This window comes from Carettochelys insculpta, chromosome 2, assembly GCF_033958435.1.
Source record: "Carettochelys insculpta isolate YL-2023 chromosome 2, ASM3395843v1, whole genome shotgun sequence".
In the NCBI taxonomy this organism is placed as follows: Eukaryota; Metazoa; Chordata; order Testudines; family Carettochelyidae; genus Carettochelys; species Carettochelys insculpta.
The window spans coordinates 210,196,254-210,211,469 of record NC_134138.1 but is presented as its reverse complement, the minus strand read 5'-3'; the positions used below and the strand labels follow the sequence as shown (position 1 = coordinate 210,211,469).

The 15,216-nt window shown below is 37.9% G+C and overlaps 1 protein-coding gene across 1 annotated transcript in view; it reads right to left on the bottom strand.

The window, feature by feature from the left end:
- Nucleotides 1–378: 378 nt before the first annotated feature.
- The window catches only part of EFHB (EF-hand domain family member B), a 31,967-nt gene continuing 17,129 nt past the window's right edge, over nucleotides 379–15,216 (bottom strand). The window contains exons 9-13 of the mRNA XM_074986134.1: nucleotides 12,635–12,789; nucleotides 10,365–10,572; nucleotides 8,460–8,678; nucleotides 7,698–7,879; nucleotides 379–603 (exon numbers count right to left, since the gene is read on the bottom strand). Of these exons, the coding sequence (XP_074842235.1) occupies nucleotides 442–603; nucleotides 7,698–7,879; nucleotides 8,460–8,678; nucleotides 10,365–10,572; nucleotides 12,635–12,789 (926 nt within the window). The 3' untranslated portion in view covers nucleotides 379–441. The remainder of the gene's footprint in view (nucleotides 604–7,697; nucleotides 7,880–8,459; nucleotides 8,679–10,364; nucleotides 10,573–12,634; nucleotides 12,790–15,216) is intronic.

Sequence of the window (15,216 nt, the reverse complement as noted above, 5' to 3'; positions counted from 1 at the left end):
TACCGTATAATTTTACAGTGTACAATACTACTGTTGATGGTAAATAAAGTACTTTGCACACATTTTTGTTTGTTTCTTAATATCTAATCTTGTTTCTCTTTAGTATTATGCATTGCTAGATATACCTCTCTATTATCCAGACTATTGACTGTCCAGCAACCTCCTGGTCCCAGTGCTGCTGGATATAAAAGAGTTCAATTTATAAGCAAGTACATACCTAGTACTGTTTCCACTGAATCAGTGACCCAATTCCCTAACTTTAATGGGGAATAAGAACAGTCCAGGACTATAGGTCCCTTCCAGCTCTACGAGATGTGTATCTCCATATATATAGATTGAACTCAAGTTTTGTAAACACAATACATTTAAACATTTTTACTAGTCACCACCAAAATTATGGCTGATTTATTTTAAATAAAATACCACAAAGAACAGAAATCTTCAGATGCATTTTGTGTGTGATGCTTGTATCTCATCCAGTATATTCCTGATGGATTCTACACAGACCTCTCCTCTGTGATGTTTCATGCAGGCCTGCTTCCATACTTCTTCAAAGTTTTCATCTGAAATGCTCACCCCAATGTTACGGAGAATGCGTGCAATCTGTAAAGTAATATGGGATCAAATTAATTTTTCTCAGCAATTACTTTAATTAGTTTAGGGCCTGGTCTTGCATCTATTATTCTAGTGAGGAATTTTAATTTGGTTAGGAGTGAATTTCACCATTAATGAAGACTGTAGGCCAAACCCCAGAGTGCTTAACCAAGCCAGTTCCCATTAAAGTTACTCTAAGGAAAGACTAAGGACTGCAAAATTTGGCCCTGAATGTACAAATATACAAATCAGTTTGATACAGTTTAAAGATTCAGAAAACAACTACATAGAACTCAGGAAATTTATAAGTTAAGAGTTTCCAAAGAATCCCAGCAAAACACATGCATTGGCTCTGCTCACTCTTAAAGGGCCAGCATCACCCTGTGACATCTCCCCATGTTGAAAACCATCCCATGCACAAAATCAACTCATCAACCTTTTACTGTGATTGTCGTATTGATACTGAATAAGAGAATGACATATTATTTGCCAGCCAAAATAAATAGCGTCATGCTAAGGGCCTGATCTATGGTCCAGTTAAAGACTCTGACTCCAAGGGGAACTGGAACACACTCTGATTCAGGACAGCACTTAAGCACATGCTTACATTCCAATATGTTCAATAAAGGTAAACTTGTTTAAGACCTTTCCTTAATAGGAACGCTTTCATCAACTGGAGCCTTAGCAAGAACTATTTTTCCATATGGTCTTAACATATTCTGTTTTAATGGTTAGTAATCCTATGGCCACTTTGATTTTTTTGTAATGAAGGCTGGAATCGTGGGTCAGATTGTGCAATTGGCTATTAAGCAAATGCCTTATCAATTTCAACAGGGTTTTCTGCTCAAAAACAGATGGTATGATATAGTCCCAGGCTTTTAAATTATGATTTCATTAACTATTGCATGTTTGGGAACAGTTACTACCCAATATCAGAATAAATTAAAAATTAAACAGAATTATTGAAATATTTAGTGCACTGCATGAGTAGAGAATGATTTAATGCCCTATTGCCATCTACTGTGTTTTGCATAAACTGGATAGTCTATAATGGAATATGACATTTCAGACTACATTATAACTTCTGCATGACAGGCATAATGGGCTTATCAATGCAGCATAAATTCTATTTGCTGTTAGCTATATTCTGTGTACCTGGATTTCCTGCTTCAGAACTAGATTATAAAATGTTAATATGTTCATGCGCAAGTAATTCTGAAGAGTTCTGACAAATCATATTTTATATCTGAGGCCTCTAATTATCAGTATACTTTACTGTAAAATACCTAACCAAATGCACTTTCAAGCATGATTGAATACTTTCTGTAATAAAATGATAAAGAAGGACATTGTCAAGTCCCCTTTTTTAATTTTAGATTTGAATTTTAAGTTTTGAATGACTATGTATGAGGAATTTTATGAGGCACCTGTTTAAAGTAATCAAATCAGCTCTTAATTTTTAACATGGCTAGCATTAGAAAATATAGCATACAGTAATAAAACAGTGAAACAGTTCCACATATAAAAGAAACTACACAACTCATTGATGAATAAACTATACACGCTGAGACGTTGAAGAGTGTGTGAGGGACAGACAGTGGTCTCTGGCATGGGAGTCCTACCAGAATTAATAATTCTTCTCATTCTTCATTGCTAGGTCACATATGTGTCTGTGTTCTGTCACATCCTTTGCAATATAGATGAGGAATTTATTCAAAATTCTGACACGTATTAATATATTTTCAAAAATAACTAGTCTATTCCAATAATTTGGTTTTATAAAACACATCCATACAACATATCCTATTCCAACCAGCTCCCCATTCCTCCCCAGATGCAAGAGACCCAAAACACAGCAGAACTGCCTTAATTCTATTAAGTGGAAAGGGGGCCTCTGATTATGTCTATGGGTAAATTTACACTAGGGGAGAAAGTCAATTTCCGATACACAATTTTAGCTACACTATTAGCATAGCTAGAATTGACATACCAGAATCAACTTTCTTACCTAGTGTAGTCGAAGGCTCTTCAGACTTGCACCGACATCACTCTATCACATGGAATACAGGGGTTGACTGCTGGGCCCAGAAATGCATAGTGATCTTATGGTAGGTATAGATTAGCCCTATATCTAGACCTACGGTAAGTATAGATTGGCCCTAAATGGCATTTAAACACCGGTGGCTGGCCTGTGTCAGCTGACTTGGGTTTGCAGGGCCAGGCTAAGAGTCTGCTTAACTGTTATGTAGACATATAGGTTTGGATTGAACCCTAACCTCTGGGACCCCCACAAGCCTGAAACCAAAAGGCCTGAACTACAATTAAGCAGCCCTATAACCCAAGCCTCATGAGCCTGAGGCAGCTGACACAGGCCAGCTGCGTGTGTTCAACTGCAGCAGTCATGCCCTGAAGTGCTAGCAAGGGAAATTGTGCAACCCCTGTGCAAAACCTCTGTGTCATTTTTCTCCTCGTTAACACAGACAAGGTTATTTGGGATGAGGCCTGACTAACAGACCTGTGACTGTTTGAATAATCTGTCTTAAACTTCCACAAGGGGAAAGATATGCAGCAGTACAAATGTTATGGCATTTTTGGAAGGTAGCAACAGCTATGCTGGTGATCCACTACTGAGGGAAACTGTCCTGCCATCTCCTACAGAATCTACCTATTAACATGGGCTTTGCAAAAAAGTTTATAATTTAGCCATTTGTGAGTAATGAGTGACTTCTAGCAAAATAGTATAACATAGTATAATAGTATAACATGAAGAAAATTTAGGTGATCAAATACTGTTTCTCATTTGACAAAAGTTCTTAGGACAATATAAATGTGATAAAGTTCTCATAATTTATGTATGGGAATGCCAAGGTAACGTGTACCTGTATGATGATTTTTCTTCTGTTACAACAATGACATAAATAAGGGGTAAACAACTGAAAGCAGTATTTTTACAAGGTATTGTTTCTCAGTTTGTATAATGGGGAGCAGGTGCACCAGCAGTTAAAGCTCACAATTTCAAGGAAGAAATCCTGCCATATTTCTATCTAAATCAGCTAAAAGGCCAGTCAGAGTAGAATCATAATTCCATAGTTGTACTATAAAAATGCTTCTGTATAAATAATGTTCAGATGAAAAGTGCAACAAACTTAAAGAGTCTTACTCATTTACAATAAATTAAATTTGTATTGACTGTATTGTACCTTAATTGCAGCAACTTGAAAAGCAGATAAAAGCACTGAAGATCACAGTGAGGGACGGAGAAAGGAATGGAGTAAATACTGTGGAGTTGTTGAACTTTGAATACTTCAAAAGTCCTCGAGTTTCAGATAAGTGTCTGAATGTTTTCCTGACTTTTGCCCACCATTGTTATAAAACAAATCCACTATTTGTGACAATGAGTCTAATTCTGAAATATCACTCAAAGACTAACTTCTGAATTTAATACTGTGAACAAAAACTATGTTTGGTGACAGCTAAGGTTTCGTCACAACTTAGCCAGCTAATCAAAAACCAGAAAGCACGTAAGCAACCAGTTAAAGGAAAAGTCTCCAACATTCCTTGCCATATTCACATCACTTACAACACTGTCAACAGCACACTTCCGCATTTTATAAGGCATCCATTCCAACCCATACCACAAAACAATACAAACTACTGATTCATCCAACTTGTGTTGGACTGAATTAGTCTTGCCCATTTGAAGGATACACTAATCAGCTACCTCTAGGCAGGGTGCTGTTTTTCGCAGCTTTATGCAAATGAGCACATCCAACAATGCAAATAGCAGTTCATTTTGCATAGTCATGTGCCTCATTTGCATACTCATGTGAGATCGCTGCCTTGGCACAAAACAAGGTGTGTAGATGGGGTTCTGTTGGCAAAAACACCCCTTGTCAGCAGCCCTTTATTCCTCATTTGCATGATGCTGCTCGCAGCAGCATCCCATCTAGACGTAGCCATCATAGCCAGGCAGACTGCCCACCATCAAGAGCCCTAGGTTCCACTAATGGAACATATATGAATCTACTACCTAGTTTGTCCTCTCCAACACTCTGCCTCCTAGTCTCCCTTTTTCCTTCATCACCCTCTTCACCCAGATATTTTATGCCGGCAGCTGCAGACAATAGCACCATTTCAGTGGTAGAAGAGTTTGCACCTTTATCCAGCTGCAGGGTGAATCTAAATAGCTGACTGGACAATCTGAGTCCATCTCCCTTCATGGCCACTGTGATGCCGGCAGACCAGGTGCTAGCTCATGTCAAGAGTTCTAGGCCTCAACTGAACACACGTCAATACATATCTGTAAACTAATCTGGATCACCTGTGTTAGTATTGGTAACATAGATGTTAACTTTGCAAGCGTGTGTTTAGACTTTGTGAAATGCCTGTATGATGATGTATATAGTCATCTCACCTTCAACATCTGTACCTCGTCATAAGATTGTATTGTTTGCATTGCAAACCTCTGTAACTGTGTACATCACCAAACAGCAAAGAAGCATTAACTAATGTAAAAGGAGTTAGATCCTGCCCACCAACAAGTCCCATTGAAACCACGGAAGCTATTGTGAAACAAAAAGAACAAAAATGTCGTTAATTGCATTTCTACTCCCACCCCATCACAAAGAGGAGATCTATGCGTGAACATCTCCATCGCTGGATATATTTGAGAACAGGTTAGATAGATGTCTATCAGGGATGGTTTAGATAGTACTTGGTCCTGCCCTGAGGGCAGGGGGCTGGATTTGATGGACTCTCGAGGTCTCTTCCAGCCCTAGTATTCTATGATTCTATGTCTATCAGATTGAACTCTGGGAGAAAGAGAATAAAAATCCCCTCAAGTAAGAAACTGGGTCTTTGTGCTGCTTTGTGTTTCTGTGGAGGGACAAAGATTTCTAAGCATAAGCAAGGGGTCTCCAGCTGCTTAACTGGGTTAGCCCTAGAGGGCATATCAAACTTAAATGTTAGAGTAGGTTCTATTACCTTTTAGACTTAGAGCCCAAAACTGATTTGTATGTGTATGTGTTTAACAACTTTAACCTTGTAAATAATTCTATTTCTTTTTCTAAATTAATAAATCTTTAGACAATGTATTAAAGAATTAGCTACAAACATTGTCTTCAGTGTAAGATGTAAAGTGCAATTGACCTGGGATAAGTAACTAGTACTTTTGCATTGGGAATCTGCAGAATATTGTGATTATTGACGTAAAGGACCATCTGTCACAAAAATAAACTTATCTGGCCAGCAGGATAGATCAGAGTATCCACGGGGATGATCTGTGACTCTGCTTTAAGGCTGTTAGAGTCTTTGAGGGATTCAGACTTGATAAATGGTTGGTGAAATCTAAGCATAGAACTCACAAACAACTTGGAGTACATGCTCTGCTTCTTAACAGTCTGGCCTGAGGCTGGTACTCATGCTCTTAAGCTGCTCTAGACAGCTTGATAGTTATATCCCTGTGCAAATTGCTTCTATATCTGTTGCTGATGTCAATGTCCCTGTTTGTATGTCTGCCACATTACCAGAAAGCAAAAAAATTAAGTATGTGTTTAAATGGTTTGCTGAATTGGGACCTAAACAACGCTTAAACTGAAATGGAAGAGGTGCTGGGGTTCAAGCAATTAGGCTTCAGGCTACAAACAATTTTTTACATTACATTGAGTGATACAGCAAGTCCACAGGTGCTGGGACTATAAACTGCCAAGCCTAGAAGCCTAGAGGTGATGGGGTCTCAGCCTAGCTCCAGGGTGGGCAAATACTGAACCGCGGGCTGGATCTGATCTGCAAGGGTTAGTCATTGGCTGTCTGTCACTTCTATATGTTCCTATGCTTCCACAGTTATTGAGAGATCACAGCTATCATTGGTCACAGATTGCCATTCAAGGACAACAGGAGCATCAGAAAACAGTGTCCCAGTCTACACCGCTTGCCGCCATTCCCATTGGCTGGAAATGGTGATCTGCAACCAACAAGAGCTGCAATAGTCCAACACCTGCAGAGACACAAGTAAATAAAGTGGTGCAACCTACCAGAGGTTAACCCTGGTAGGCCGCTGCTTCTTCTTTGCCCACCTCTTTCCTAGCACAAATTCAGCACTATATCTATATTTAGACTGATTATACAGTATCTCTGACATCATATATTTCAGTGTGAGATATTGTCATTATCTGAGCCTCAAGAGAATGATTAAAGGTTTACAAAGCTTGTTTTACAATGATAGACTCAAGGAGTTTCATCTATTTAGCTTAACAAAGAGAAGGCTAAAGGATCACTTGACTGTAAGATAAAAATAACTGCCTGGGAACAACTATTTAATAATTGGCTCTTCAATCTAGCAGAAAAAGACATATCATGATCCAAATGGGTGGAAATAGAAGCTAGACAAATTCAGAAAGGCAGTGAGGTGTAAAAATTTAACTGTGAGAGTATTTAATAATTGGAACACTTTCCCAAAAATCACAGTGGCTTCTCCATCACTGAATTTTTTGAAATCAAGGCTGGATGTTTTTCCAAAAGATATGCTCTAGGAAATGTTTTCAGGAAATTTCGTGGCCCATAGTACACATGAGGTCAGACTAGACGATCACAATGGAATCTTCGGGCTTGAAATCTATGGAAGACTGTATGGGTGCCATAGCAGTGCATTTCTTTGCCTTCGCATGTTTGGATCTCCCAAGATTAACTTTAAATTCTGAATTTCCTGGATTCATAATGCTTGTTTTTGTGATAATTGAAACTTTCTTATAATTTTTTCACCTTTAAATTATTGATAGGTACTGTTAACACTGATATCAATTTAACCTAATTTTCTGTCTGTGAACATTAATATTGGGCACTCGTAAAATGGCAAAATATTTCATCTACAGATCTCAATGCTTTACATATCATTAACCCCATTTTACAGATAATGAAACTGAGTTACAGAAAGGTTACATGATGCATCCAATTATACCATGAGTCAGTCACAAATGTGGAAATTTCCACAGGTCTTCTGACTTTCAGTGTGGTGCCATATTTGCTTGACTACATTACCTCCCTGACCTATCCAGCAGGTGTTCGTGAGATATCTAGAGAGAATCTTCTGAAGCAAGGTACAATACCTCTGCCTTCGGTCTTGTTTTAAAAAAATCTTTCTCATACACTCCTTTCTGACTGAAGACTGATGGACACAATAATGCATAAGCATTGGCTTCATCACCATAATTAGTTCTGTCACTGATGCGGCGAATACGAGGGGCGGGAATGTCTGAACGAATGGTTGGAACACCATGTAATGGGTAACCTATGTAAAAACAATCAATATAGAACAAAGAAATTAAGAACTATCCTTACAGCAGTAGCTGACAGAGATGTAGTAGCTGTGTCATATAGTACTCCACTGAACTAGAGAACTACTTTGGAAGAAATAAGAACTGACTGGGAATTTTGCCTGAAACTTAAGTAAAATTTTATATTTTTAAAGATATTTATTTAATTTTTCCTCCCACACAGTTTTCATATGGCTTTACATTTCATCATTTCAACTACAATCAGAAGTTTAAGTATTTAAATACTGTTAAGGAAGGTTACTGTTGCTTTATTTCCAACCAACCCAGAAACAATAGTTTACTAGAAATAACATAAAAAAACTGGTTCTCCCGAGAGCTGCCAGTATAATTTCTTGACCAAAGAGTTTTGATTAACATCCAGACTTTTGGCTGCTTATCCAAAATGAACATCCAAACCCCAGTCTCAAATACATGAATCATATTAGGTTTAATACTGTTGGATAAATTAGAGGTAGATAGCGGACTATTCGCTGTAATCAGCACATTTCCAAAACTGATTCTGATTTAGTCTTCAGTAACATTCACTGTACTTACAAGTTGCAGGGAGACCACCTACAGTAGCATTGTACTGAGAAGAAGTTGTACGATAATCAGCAAATACACGATCTGTCGGTCTTGTAAGAGTTTGTGGTGTGTTTTCTGAGCTTCCCGGTTCCTTTGGTACAAGATCTTCAGCCTTCAATAGTGAGCCATCATTGGCTTTGGTTCCTACATCTTCAATCTGAGAAGGCTCAGGAGCATCTGGCCTTTTCCCTATGAAACGGTCAAAATAATTAGAGGCATAAAATAGTAAATATTTTAAGTGGTAAAAATAATGACAAATCTACTTTATTATTGAGTAGTAAAGATTTAATATACAGATAACACCTTTTCAAATGGTTCTGAGATCTTTAATCTCTCTTGCTTTATGAGATAGATTCACATAAAATAAACTTGTCATAAAAGGAAAAGTCCTACTGTTTAGACTGAGATTTAGATTGCACCTGGCTGGCTCTGTTATTAACCCAACTTTTAAAAATGTTTATGATAAAATCAAAATCCCTGGATTTTTCCAGTTTCCAGTGGATCACTTCAAGGAATAATAATAATAATAATAAAAAGACTTTTCCCAAAAATTTCTCCAGAGTGTGCAGAGAGAGAACTTTAGCAAAACCCACTTAAATACTAAATTGTTGCATGTATGAAAAAAGGAAAAAACAACTGTTCTGACAAACTAAAGTTTGGTTATTTGTAATTTACCCTGATACAGATCAATGAAGCAGTGGTGGTCCTGGAGCTATTCTGCTCTACTGAGAAGCTATAGAGGTTCTTATACTGTGTTCATCACCCCAGTATTTGAGCAAACCCCAAGAGAGCATTAAGCAACATAGCTACACATTTGTCATACATTGTTTCTTCTCTCATGCTAGTTACGGCTCCCTGATTCTTTGTTCCAGAGCAGCTTGCAGCAATCTGAGGGCCCTAAGGAACATATGCCATATGAGAGCTGATTACATGCATTGCACAGGACCACTCCCACAAAACCACTTTTTTTCCTGTACCTTTGTTGACCAAAGACATCAAAGCAGAAGATGATGAGGCATCTACATTGCATTATGACTATTGAGGAACACTCAGGTAGGTGCTTGTGGGTAGTTTGTACCCTTTTTCTCTGCTTAGATGGTAAAGGGAGCTGAATAGACTACAGAATCTTCCCTTTAACACCTAAAAGACACATTGCCAGCTATCATAACTTCAAAACATTAAATGGTATCAATATGTTCAAGTGGAAATGTTAGAGTTAAGAACATTTACAAATTAAAGCCTGTAACATTTTTCTCTAGTTGTTTCTTTTTTGTTTTCCAATCTAATCCCCTTATGACACTCTAGGAAAAGGGCTTGGTAAATATAGGAGTTCCAGGAGGAGTATCCACTCATCCAACAAACAGAGCAAGCAAGCCTCTTTAGCCATGTTTCACAATGTACTGGGGGGCCCCAGAAGCACTAAATACTGTAATGTACTGTTGTCCCAAAGCCTACACCTCCTCTGCAGTATGGTTGTGTCTATACTAGAGAGCTTTGTTAACACAAGGGGCCTTCTGTCAACATAACTCAGGCAGCATCTACACACATAAAGCCCTCTGTCATCAGAGTCTTGACAGAACTCTGCTTTTGCCTTGACAGAGTTATCCCTCAAAAATTTGAGGCATAACACTGTCGATAGAGTTCTGTTGACAGAAGTCAGCATAGATACATCTGTCAAGAGAGAGGGCTTATGCTTCAGCCCCCGCTCTCTGTTGACACTGCAAACTGTTCTGTCCATCTGCTTTTGTGTGTAGATGCACTCTATTGACAGAGGTTTTGTCGGCAGATGCTTCTAGTGTAGACGCAACCTTTTTCAGTGGCTGAGGGATAGACAGGATTATCCTCCTAAATTCTTTCTAGTAATAAATCACATACCTTTTGTAATTATGTTTTTTTCAAATTCTTCAACAGACATCTTGTCTTTCCAGTTAAGAAAGTTTACAAACTCCAGATAGTCAATCAGGCCATCTTTATCCAAATCACAGTAATCAAATAATGCATCCAGGAGTTCCTCATCTAGATCAAGATTTAGCTGAAAACAGGACTTCTTCAGTTCTTCTTTGTCTATCTTCCCATCACCATTCTGTGAAAAATACCACATAATAGTTATAATTACAAACACAGCAGGTGTGGTCAAACTACGGCCCATGGTCTGCATTCAGGTAAGAAGTCATAAATATGTAGCCAATCACAACAGTTAAGACAATTAAAATTGCAGAATCTTGGGATCTGGGAATTGTATGATTAGGGAGGAACCACGAGAGATGATCAAGTAGACTAGTCCCCTATGTTGTGCTAAGACTGATAAAATTTAGACCATCCAAGACAGATGTTTGTCCAGCTTGTTCTTAAAAACCTCCGAGGAGGAAGATTTCATAAACTTCTTTGGGAGCCTATACCTGACCTCAACTATCATACAGGCTAATTTTTCCTAATACCTAACTTAAATCTCCTCTGATGCAGATTAAGCTTGTTACTTCTTATCCTACCTTCAGTGGACACAGAAAACAATTGATTGCCATCCCCTTTATAACAGCCCTTAATATATTTGAAGACTGTCATCATGTACCTTCTTTTTGTCAGATTAAACATGCCCAGTTTTTTAACCTATATTTACAGGTCAGGTTTCCTAAACATGTGATCATTTTTGCTCTTTTCCTCTCAACTTTCTCCAACTTATTCATATTATTCCCAAAAAGCCAAACTCCAGGTTCTGAAACTCACAGTCTTAATTCACAAGTATCTGTGAAATTATACTTTACTGAGACAATAAGGTAACTTAAAATAAGAACTAATGTAATGGTATACTATTACATTATGACAGTCTAATAATAAATGTTCACACAAAGATAAGACTTCAAATAATGCTTTGGTCAAGAATGAACATAATAGTTAAGGTTCCACAAAGAATTCTAGTATAACTATCATGTTTTCCTCTCTTGAGCCTGAAATTTTTCAAGCTTAGATCCTGAAAAATCAATGTTTGGGGAAACAACTGAGGAAAATTCTTCAAAGGTTTTTGATTTTTGAAAGCCTGACAAACGTATACTTTTATTGCTTAAAAAATAGTTAAGGTTACTTGTGCTCACTGATTTCCTTTGTTTTCTGTTACCTTAATACACAATGGAATAAAGAGATTTTCAAATTTTGCATGTTCTTCACAAAGAACATTCCTCTAGCTACATTTGGAAACACATATATATTAAAGTATTTATGTGGTTGAGAAATTACTTCTGAACATGTCCATGGGCATCTGCTAAGATGTGTTGCAGTTTCCAATAAAACCTCAGTTCAATGCCTAGTGGCCTGGGCAAGAAGTAGAGTTCTTCTCAGGCTGTTGTGATAATCTGGACATAGGGGAAAATGCAGTTGTATCAGTGAAAATACACAAAGCAATTCCTTTCTGTAAAAAGCCCTAACATCAGGAAGTGGAGACAATCACAGTGTCAGAAAATATCTGTTGTTGAATAAAGTCTGTCATAAAAGTACAGCTATTGCCAGAGATTTGTGTTTAATGCAGGAGATATTGTGTTAAAAATAGTGATGATTTTTGACAGTGCATAAGATTTTATGCATCATCTACCTGTTGATAGAAGTTTTTATTTATAATGAACGACAAAAATCACTGATCCTCAAAAACGATTTTAAATAGTCATTGCATAAAATTTACTAAAAATTCCACTTTCTACAATTTGTTATAGAACACTATTTTAAACATATATATCAACAAAAAATTAGATTTTTCCAAATTACAGCCAAAGCCAATTTCATACAGGTTCTATTCAAAACATCTGAAAAGAAACAAAACTTACATAGAAAATAAAAGGCACACAAAACTAATATGACAACATAACACAGAAAGATTACTTACATTAGAGAAAAATAGAAATGTATGCTCTATTTTAACCCTGTTTCAAAACACAACCTCAACTTTAGACCTGCAATCATTACTTCTGAAATAAAACCTACATGCTATGTCACACCATTTTGTATAAAATGCACAACCAAAAGGTCTGTCATGTATTTTTTACTGTTTTATACATATTAATACACATATGTATAACCTTGCAAAGCTCATATGTATCACATACATTAAATACATACTTACTACGTGATATAAAATTTTATTCTGTCAGAGTACTGACCTTGTCGTAATGCCTGAATGCTTCTAGTAACGTGCCAAAATTGTGGTAGTTAGCTTTCTTCAAATTCTGTCGAATTGCAGCAAGGACAGCTCTCTCTCGGTCTTTACCACGAAGGAACTCGCTTGGAACCCTGTTGTGAAGAAGATCACCAACTCCTGTAAAGTAAATAAACTATTTAGTTATGTATTTACAGTAAGCTAATTTTTTTTGAAAAATTCATTCTTTTTTGGAAGCCTCTGTTAAGGTATGTTCAACTTGAGACACCAGCTCGGGGTTGTGAGTTTAAGCCTTAAAGGGGCCATTTAGGGATCTGGGGCAAATAAATTAAAAAAATAAAAAAGTGACGGTACTTAGTCCTGCCAAGAGGAGGGGGACTGGACTTGACGACCTCCCGAGGTCCCTTCCAGTTTTCTGTAGTGTGTGTGTGATTTTCAGAGTTGTTGAGTACCCACATCTCAGTCTGACCCATATAATTGCAAATAGGAAGACACCTGGACCTCAAGATGCTGTCATTATTTACACGTATTCCATGCCATGAAAATATTTGCATATTCATGATCTAGAACCTCACAACTCTATCCAGAACATAAGCACAAACTCTATATGTGCTCCTCAGCTGGAGGGCTCACAGTGAAAATTATTGTGTGGAGCACCCTCTGGCACTAAGCTCCCATTCTCTGCCTCCCTCCCCCAAGTACCACTCTCATGCACAGGCAGTCCCATTGACTGACTCCCCCTCTGCCCCTCAACACTTCTGGAGCATCACAAACAGCTGATGTTTGGTATTCAGGAGGCTCTGGAAGGGAAAGAGAGGAGTGGGGATGGAGAGCTCTCAGGGAGGAGATGAGGCAGAGGCTTGGAGAAAGGGGTGATATGGAGGCCTAGGTGGGGACAGAAAGTGGTGGGGCTTAGGTGAAAAGGTCAAGTCAGGAAGTGGTCTGTGGTGAAGTGTAGATTGAACACTTCCCAGATGAGGGAGAAGTTGGTATCTATGATCCAGAACCTCCAAAAACACTTGAAAGATATGAGCATTGCATGATGCTCTAAGAATTAATGTATTTGGGATAAGTTGCACAGATGGGGAACACAAGAGATGCCAGTGTCAAGTGACATGTACCATGGATGCCCTATCTCCAGCCCATTCTGTTCCAAAGGGGAAAATATTTTTAAGAACTATGGAAAACTGAACAGTTTCCAGGTGAGGAAGTACCACTAATTTCTATATTGGCAGCATAATATTTTCTGTTTTATTCCTTATGCATACCATTCCTTATGCAGCCTAGTATTTGTCTGCTTTCTTGACCATGGCTGAACATGGAGCAGAGGTCTTCAGTGAGCTGACCCCAATGACATTTGAGTAATTTTCCTGAGTTGATAAAGAAATTTAGAACCCATTGAAATGTATGAGTTATTCAATCTATCCCTTCAAATAGGCATTACTTTCCATTTGCCAAGACTGAATTTCATCTGCCATTATGTTGCCCTGTAACTTAGCTTGTTTAGGTCCCCTTGAAGCGTCACACAATACAAACATGTTACAAACATGTATTCACTTGACTTCAATGACCTACTCAAGGTAGTAAAGTTAAGCTTGTGACTGTTGGCAAAATTGGGGCCAATATTCTCTGGCTTTGTCTATTCTAAATAATAGTGTTTCATTTTAAAATATTGCCACATCAATGCTCACCTCCTTTTCTAAAATATTAATAAATATATTAAAACAACATCAGTTTTACTATGGAATTCTGAAGCACCTTGCTGTCAACCTTTTGCCATGATAAAAATCGATTTCTCTCTCTTAGCTGTTTTTGATCCATGTTCCTTACCCCTGACAATTTAGTTTCTTTAATATAGTCTTTTGGTCAAAGGCTTTTTAAAAATCCAAATAAATTATGTTAACCAGGTCTCTGATTTCTACTATTTTATCAACTCACTCAAAGAATTCTAATTTATTAGTAAGGCATGGTTTTTCTTTGCAGAAGCTGCAGTTTCCTTTGCTCACTTCTTTTTCTTCTTTCCACCCTATCATATCAGGATCTTCTTTGCATTTGATAATTCTATTTTAAATTATAATTTCAAACAATTTACCAGGTACAGAAGGTACCAGGTACCAGGTACAAATTAATACTTACAGATCTGTAGATTCTTTATTTATCCCTAGCACCCTTTTAAATTATAGATACGACATTTGATCACCTCCAGTTTTAGGCTACATCTACACTAGCCAAAAACTTTGAAATGGCCATGCAAATGGCCATTTCGAAGTTTACTGATGAAGCGCTGAAATATATGTTCAGCACCTCATTAGCATGTGGGCGGCTGCGGCACTTCGAAATTGACACGGCTCACCGCCATGCGGCTCATCCAGACGGGGCTCCTTTTCAAAAGGACCCCAGCTACTTCAAAGTCCCCTTATTCCTATGAGCAGATGGGAATAAGGGGACTTCGAAGTAGCCGGGGTCCTTTCAAAAAGGAGCCCCATCTGGATGAGCCACGCAGTGGCGAGCCGCGTCAATTTCGAAGTGCCGCGGCCACCCGCATGCAAATGAGGCGCTGAATACATATGTCAGCGCTTCATTAGT